General features: G+C 46.4%; 1 protein-coding gene across 1 annotated transcript in view; it reads left to right on the top strand.

Annotated features, from left to right (window-relative positions):
• Positions 1–409: 409 nt before the first annotated feature.
• ITIH6 (inter-alpha-trypsin inhibitor heavy chain family, member 6) overlaps positions 410–8,472 on the top strand; it is a 34,372-nt gene continuing 26,309 nt past the window's right edge. The window contains exons 1-4 of the mRNA XM_012661612.1: positions 410–511; positions 1,604–1,758; positions 6,471–6,581; positions 7,421–7,668. Coding sequence (XP_012517066.1) covers positions 410–511; positions 1,604–1,758; positions 6,471–6,581; positions 7,421–7,668 — 616 coding nt within the window. The remainder of the gene's footprint in view (positions 512–1,603; positions 1,759–6,470; positions 6,582–7,420; positions 7,669–8,472) is intronic.

Raw genomic sequence — 8,472 nt, 5'->3', positions numbered from 1 at the left:
TCTCTCATCTCACCTTTTTAAGATGCTCAATACTAAATGCCCTTTCTCTGGCCCCAGTTACTGGGCTCCTGTGGATGTTTATAGGAAAGAAAAACCCCACCCTGAGCCAACACAGCAAACAGACAGACCCAGTACTCTGGTATGTTTAGTTTCCATTCATCTTACAGCTGGATGAGTGGAAAAAGGGAGGAATGGAACTGGCCCTTCTCCAGGCAAGATGCCAGCCCCAGCTCTTGGACAATCCTGGCTTGTATGGGCCTCAATGCCACATTCAGAGCCTTCCCCACCCTTCAGGATGGTCCCTCCCTCTCAAGCGAAGGGATACCTGGAGGTTTAAAAGAGCAGAGATTTGGAGATCAGTCTCAGACCTTCTGGATGTGAACAACAGACCCAGGCCAGAGGTGGCATCATGTCTGGGTGGAGGTACCTCATCTGTGTCAGTACTTTGCTGACCATTCTCCTTGAACTGACATGCCAGGGACCTCCTGGCCCCCCTTCATCAAACACAAAGGTCAGTTCTGGGATGAGGGAACAAAACTTGGGGATTTGTGAAAAAATTAGCTCCTTCGGGGGAATTGGGGAAGGTTATCCAGTCTGTTTCTTCAGTCCTACGACTGAGAAGCTGGGGCCAGAAAAAAGATGTACTGTTTGCTGAGCTCATGTCAGGTGCTATACCAGGGGTCTTAGAATTATTATTTCATTTAGTCCTCACAGCATCTCTATGAGCTAGGCTCTATTGTTATTCCCATGATAAAGAAGAGGAAACAGAGGCTCAGAGGTTAAGACACAGTTAGGAAGTGGCAGAACCAGAATATGAAAGTAGGTTAACCTGATCCCAAATTTCCCTCCATTTCCCATTGCCTCACACTGGGAAGGAACTAGGTGTGCACTATGTGTGGGTAGATGGAGGGATCATGACTTCGGGAAGGGTGAGGAAGAAGACAGATATCTTGCCTGCTGTCTGACCTCAGTTAACACATTGTAAAATGTGGACATTAATAGTATCAAGCTCATGGGGCTGATGTGAGGATTAAATAAGATCATGAATGCCAGATGCTTATGCTTGCAGTTCATGATTGCATATATCAGGTGCAATTCTTTTTACCTGAGATCCTAAAAAGGAAAAAATAAATATTTATCACAATGCCTTGCTCAGAGTAGGGCTCAATGAATGGCAACCACTCTGCTATATTCTAAAGCCTTGCTACTCAAAGTGAAATCTGTGGACCAGCAGTATTAGCATCCCCTGAGAGCTTGTTAGAAGGGTAGAATCTCAGCCCTCAACCCAGACTTGTTGAATCAGAATTTACATTAAACAAGATCCCCAGGAGATTCATGTGCACATTAAAGTTGGATCGGCACTTGTCCAGAGAGGTCCCTTGATTTGTGATCTTCTGTGAGTCTTTGGTTCTGAGACTCGATGAAGCTCGCTGAAATATCAGGCAGATCCACAAGATGGATGCTAGAGGCTGTTTTCCTTCTCTAGGCCTCATTTTAGCCACCTGTACCCTGAGACCTATCTAGGAATCTTGTGTTCCCAAGTACTAGCCTATTAAGGCCAAAGATAGAGTCTACCTAACCCACCTCCTATCTTCCCTCTCAGCTGTTGATGATGAGCTATTCCATGCGCTCCACTGTGGTATCTCGCTACGCCCACAACTTTGTCACATCTGTCCTGTTCAATCCACATGCTGAAGCCCATGAAGCCTTCTTTGACCTGGATCTGCCTCGCCTTGCCTTTATCTCCAATTTCACCATGTGAGTCTGCTTCCAAACTCACCACGTCATTCATTCATGCATACATTCTTTCATTCTTTTGCTTGTTCTTTCAGCAGAGCATAGTGATTAAGAGGATGCAGTCTGAGATCAGACTTCTTGAGTTTGAAACCTGGCTCTGCCAGCTATGGGACTCAGGGCAAGTTACTTCTCTTCTGGGAATCTCATTTTACATGTCTACAAAATGGAGATAAAATTAGAACCCACTTCTGAGGATTAAAGGAGTTAATATATGTGGAAATGTATGCTAAAATAAGTGCCAGGAACATTATTATGATAATGTACTTGATAATATTAGTTTTATTATTTTTTAAAAAAACATTTCCTAATGCTGACTGTGTGACATACACTGTGCTGGATACAACGGAAAGAGTGAGATGAATTGTACACAGTCTCTACTCCCAAAGAGCTCACAATCTGATGGGGGACATAAAAAAGTAAGAAGATGATTTTAATAAAGTATGCTGGGAGGAAAGAGAAGTCTGAATGCAGAATGGTGGGAATGGTGAAGCGGACCAGGAGACAGTGGTCAGTTCCTTCCCCCCAGGCTAGTGGACAAAGCCTCAGAGATGACACCTACACTCAGACTTGAAATATGAGATGTTCACCAGGCAAGCAAGGTGTGGTCAGGGCTGGGAAAGAGGAGTAAAGGCACAAACATTCCCTCATTAGGGGAACTGCAAGTACTTCCATGTCACTGTAGTGTCAGGGACAGGCAAGGGGTAGAAGAGTGGTCAGAAAGAAAAATTGAAAGGTAGGGAAAAAATAGGCCATGGAGGACTTCTAATGCTAGAGCACATACTTGGGGCTTACTTAAGGGTCTCCAAACCATCTTATGTGTTTGTACACCTATCAGGAAAAACTTGATCATGTACTCCCATAATATGTATATTTATTAATTTATACATTATATATATATATATATACACACACACACTACTGAGCAAATATATTAGGTACATTATAAAGCATATAAATATAAATCACAAAGGATGAGGAAAAACCCCTATAAATAGAGGGTGAATATTCTTTTCCCACTCCCTCTCGATTTGTCTTCAGTATCCCCTGGGACCTGTGCACCTTTCCTTAGAAATAACTGTGGCCCATAAAGAGGAGACACAGCAAGGTTTTAAGCAAGGAGGGATGATCGTGCAGTGGGCATGGGCTGGCAACCAGGAGCTTAGTAGGGAAACAGGGACGGAGTCCATGTGCAGGGCATGCTGAAGGCAGGAACAGGACAGTGGCGGTGGGTCTGAGAGACCATTGGAGGGAGAAGCAAGCTGACTGTGTGTGGGGAGTAAGTAAATACAGATGGTGCCTACCTTTCTTTTGGCCTCTCAGACCTGGTGGATGACAGTGCCTTATTGAGGTGATGAACAAGGGAGGAGGAGCAAATAAAGGGAAACTCAGTGGGGCCTCATTAGCCCCCATAGTGCCTTAGTATGAATTAGAAAATGGCCCCTGGCTTTGGGGAGAGGGACTCTCAGGCTTAGGAGATTAGTGAGCCCAGCACAGGCAGAATTTCTGTCCTAGCTCAGGCCCCATCTTCCCTGTGAGTGAGGAAGAGGTTCTTGTGCCATCAACAACCTGTACAACCTCAAACAGCAGCCCTGGGGCCTAGGCTGTGACATCAAGAACCTTCTGGCACTCCCCTGGAGAGTAGCTAAATTGGAGGAGGTAATTGGTGTGGAGTCAGGCCAGGGATTTCCGGGGAGAAGTGCTGGGGTAGTCAAGGAGGGCTTCCCGGAAGCAGAATTTCCATGTTGGTAAAATGTCAACGGACCAATATCACTGCACAAGGGGACCCATGGGAAACAAAGACCAAAAGAGCAGGCATGGGTCTGGAGTATGGGGGCTAATCAGAGAGGCTGGCAGTCAAATGATGTAAGGGCCAAGTAGTCAGGGAGAATTTGGATTTTTGCTTCAATAGAAAAAACACCAAAAGAATTAAAAAAAAAAAATTAAGCAAAGCAGGCTGGAGGAAATGTTCTCGGGCAGACTCTGTGGAAAGTATGCTGGCTGGAGGCAGCACACACACAGAGGCCCCAGTGTGCTGCTGCCAGACCAGCTCCACCCTACCTCCCCACCCCCCAGGAGACCTTGGGGCAGTGCCAACTCTGCCCACCCCCACACTAGCTCAGCCACAGCAATGCTCTGTTGCAGCTGCCTAGAAACACTTCTCACCCGAGTGGTCTCTTCTGCAGGCTACTTATCCTCCCTCAGTGTTCCTGGAAGCTGCCACCTTGGTCGAGCAACTTTCCTGATATCTGTGCCTCAGTCACTACATTTGTAAAATGGAGACTGTGTCCTTTCCTCCTACAGAAAGAGGCAAGAAATAGAAAGGAGGAGAACTAATGTTCTCTAGGACACCCAACCATCACTCCTCGAAGGCTAGCTCTGACTCATTCCTGCCCTTTTCAAGATTTGTCCAAGACTCCCCATTCTCCATGGCAAAAAGTCCTTGCTGCCATAGGAGCTCATTGAGTCTTGTGTTCAAAGCCCTTTATTCTCTAGACCCACCCAACCACTCCAACCTTCCCTCCATACCTCCCTTCCCTGCCCCTCTGCTCCAGCCAAATCTAACTAACTGCTTACTGTTCCCTGAAACAAAAAACTCTGTGTTTTCCTGCTGTCTGTCTGAGATGCCCACTCCACAAATAATTGTTGAGTGCCTACTCTGTGCCAGGCCATATTCCAGGCACTGGGGGTACAGAAGCAAATAAGACAGACAAAATCCCTTGCCCTAGAGGAGTTCATAGTCTAGTAGAGAAGATAGACTAGGAAAAAAATAAACAAGTAAGTATATGTGAGTTTGTGGATGAGAAGTGCTACAAAGAAACAGAAAGTAAAGCAAAGGAGACGGGCTGAGGGGGAAGGTGCTGTTTTAGAGTGATCAAAGATGTCTGTCTGAGAAAGTGACATTTGAACAAAGACTTGACAAAAAAAGACGGTGTAAAGACTTGCAACAATCTGGGGGAAGAGCATTCTAGGCAAAGGGAACAGTAATTGCAAAGGCTCTGAGACGGGAATGTGCTGAAGAAATTCAAGAAATAGCAAGGAGGCCAGTGTGGCTGGAGCAGAGTGAGTGAAGGAAAGAGTAGGGGGAGATGCAGTTAGAGAGTGACAGTGACCCAGATTGTGTAGGTTGACAGGGGACTTGATGAGGACTTTGGCTTATACTCTGAGTTGAGATGGGAGCCACAAAGAGTTTTGGGCAGAGGAGGTACATGGCCTGATTTAGGATTAACAGGATCTCTCTGACTGCTTCAAGGAGAACAGAAAAGGAGGAAAGAGTTTGAAGAAGGAGGCCAGGTACTATTTTATTGCACATATCCAAGCAAGAGGTGTTGGTAATTTGCATCAGGACAGTAATTGCGAGAGTGGTGAGAGGTGGTCAGATTGTGGATGTCTTCTAAAGATAGAGCCAAAATCTCTGATGGATTGGATGTGGAGTGTGAGAGAAAGAGGGAAGTCAGGCATAGCTCTAAGATTTTTAGCTGAACAACTGTTTCCTGAGATAAGGAAGACCAGGGGAGGAACAGATTTGGCAGGGGAGAGATACCTGGAGCTCAGTTTTGAAGATGTTCAGCTTGAGGTGCCTATTGACCATTCTAGTGGAGATGTCAAGTAAGCAATTGGATGGGTCTGGAGTTCAGGGGAAAAGTCCACATTGGAGACACACATTTGGGAGTCATCTGTGTATAAATGGTATTTAAGGCCATGGGGCTAGATGACATCACCTAGAGAGTGAATGTAGAAAGAACAGAACAGGGAAGAGGAGGGAAGGGAGGAAAGGGGAGGAGAGCGCAGATCGACAACACAGCCTTGGAGTGTTCCAAAGATTTAGATGTCAGGAAGAGAAGGAGCCAGCAGAGGAGTCTGAGAGGGCATGGCCAGTGAGAATTATTTCTTCATATCCTCCCTCTCTTTCAGGCCTGGCTTCAAGGCTACCTCCTCTAGGGCCCTTTCCTGAAGACTTGGGCAAAAGTGTTCTCTCCCTTCTTTGAACTCCTTTACACTTCATTACCTTCCTTAGAGAAATGGGGAAAATGGGAGTAAGCAAGTCTGTTTGCAATCCATCAGTGTCTGAGCTCCTTGAGGATAAGGCCTTCTCCCTTGTCTGGCCAAGAAAACTTTGCAGCATTTTGCACACTGCTTTCACAGTTTTTACCACCTGTGCCACCCACCATATAATCTGCTTAATATATTTCTTAAATAGATACACTTTTTAAGATGATCTAGGTCTTATCTTAAGCAACAATATCTGTAAGTTCATGGGTTTATGTGCTAGTTGTATTTTTAAGTAAACATTATAGTAAATACATAACAATTATAATAAAATGTTCAGTTATGTCCCACCTAAAATTATGTTGTCTGCCAAAAGGTGGCATTCCTTCAACACTTTGGGAAACACAAAACTCTAACACCGGGTCCACCATATGCTGTGTGGTCTCTGTTTCCCCATCTGAGAAATGGAGATAATGATACCAACTTCACCCTGTTTATATCCCTCTCTTCTCCTCTTTTCTCTTCTTGCCACTCACACTGGGGCTTCATGGCACTAAGTTTTTTTCCCCTAATCCCCATCCTCCTCCTCCTCCTACTTTGTATATCTCTTTCTCTCTATGTCTCTGACCATCTCTTTTTTTATCTTTCCCTATCTCTGCTGTCCCTCCTCTTTCCTGCCCCATCAGGACCATCAACAATAAAGTCTATGTTGCAGAAGTCAAAGAGAAGGACCAGGCAAAGAAAATCTACAAGGAAGCCCATCGGCAGGGAAAGACAGCTGCTCATGTAGGCATCAGGTAAGGCCCCATCCAGCGCAAAACATGACTTAATCATCTTAGCTGTGTGATCAGGGGAGATGTATGTTCTCTCTGGGCTTCAGTCTCTACCTCTGTAAAGTGGGGACAATGATCTCTACTTCATAGGATTATGTGAAGATGATGTGAGCTAATGAATATCAAAGCCTGTAATAGAGTAGGTGTTCAATAAATGGAAGTTTGCTTCCCCATTTCCATTTTTCTCCTGCCAGCATGATGTGACTTAAGAATTGGCACCTTCCGGGAAGATTATGTGCAAGTGAGATTTTTCAAAATTGAATCCTGTTTCCTAACTGAGTTCCACTTAGCTGGCAGAAATGTATTGTCTTCCTTCAGTGTTTCCTCCCAGCTTTCAAGGGAGTTTCAAGGAGCAAAAACTTTAGCTTTGGCTCCTGCTATCTGAGGAGTTACTGCCATATAAACAAGCTCTGTGAAAAGCAGGGGGGAGGGGTGGCTGGGAGGGACAGCTTGAACAGGAAGAGACATGGTGTGTAAATCGAAAACTCTTTCTGTAAAACAAATCCTTAGCCCCTAATTACTCTATTGTAGATTCAGATTTTCACAGACTGAGTTCTCTTAAGCACGAACTACCTGTGGTACAATTTCTCAGGCAAAATATTTAGGGGAGTGAATGAGGGAGGGAGAGAGATTGATGAATGGATGCAAGGATGACTGAAGATGGGCCAGTGACTCTGTTGACCAGAAGCCGGGTCAGGTCTGCTGCAGCAAGAGTAAGGGTGAGCAAAACCAGGTCATCTAATAACCCTCCAGCTCCTCAGGAGATACTGTTCCTTTCACACCTTCATCCCTTTCCTGTCCAGAGACCGGGAATCAGAGAAGTTCCGCATCTCCACCAGCGTGAGAGCAGGCACAGAGGTGACTTTTTCCTTGGCCTACGAAGAACTGCTGCAGCGGCACCAGGGCCAGTACCAGCTGGTGGTCAGCCTAAGGCCAGGACAATTGGTAACGAGGCTGAGTGTAGAGGTCACAGTGTCAGAAAGGACAGGCATTGCCTATGTGCATGTACCGCCTCTGAGGACCAGCCGCCTGCGTACCAACGCCTACACAAGTACGTGGACAGCACTGTGGGTCAGCCACTGACTCACCTTCCCTTAATGGGAACCTACTCCATTCCACTGAGCTTCCCTCTATACAACTCCTGCCCTATGTTCACTGCCAAGTTTCTTCCCAACTCAGTGAGAAGAGGGCATGTTTAGAGTTGAAGATATTTGGATTCCAACCTTGGCCTGGTCTTTGCAGGCTGCATGACGTAGCCAGTTACAAACTTCCCACACCCTCTATTTCCCTCATAAAAAAAAATCAATATTAGAAGGGGTCGCTAAGTGGGCTAATGAAATCAAATCATGTGTTAACATTGCCGAAGCTTGTAGAAGGGTCACTGGGCAAACCCTGCTGTCCCCTGGATCGCCACTGAGTGTGGAAGGACGATGGGAGTGCAGGAAGGATACCTCCTCAGGGCTGCAGGGCAGAGAGGCGTCCTGCCTGCCAAGCTTGCTAGCGGTTTTCCAGGGCCAGACCAGCTACATCAGAATCACGACGCAAGCTCTTAGAAATGCACATTCCTGGACCCAGCCTTCAGGGTCTGCTTCAGTCGGATGGGGTGGGACCCAGAATCTGCGCATTCAACCAACCAGCCTCAGGTGACCTTGATGTCCAGCCGAGCTGGAGAGCCACGGAGCTGGCCTACACACCTCATCCCAGCGACGAGAGGACAGGCACAGAGAAACCCCAGCTCACGTGGCCACCCCACAAAGCACTTTAGCACGGGAGGGTCTGCCTGATTTGACCCTGCTGAGCCAGGGAGGCCGTGAGGTGGACAGAGTGGAGAGAGACAGACACACAGACTGGGTTC

The sequence above is a fragment of the Propithecus coquereli genome, unplaced genomic scaffold (genome assembly GCF_000956105.1).
Source record: "Propithecus coquereli isolate 6110/MARCELLA unplaced genomic scaffold, Pcoq_1.0 Scaffold728, whole genome shotgun sequence".
Classification (NCBI taxonomy): Eukaryota; Metazoa; Chordata; class Mammalia; order Primates; family Indriidae; genus Propithecus; species Propithecus coquereli.
The sequence above is the reverse complement of the archived record's forward strand: the minus strand, read 5'-3'. Positions and strand labels throughout refer to the sequence as shown.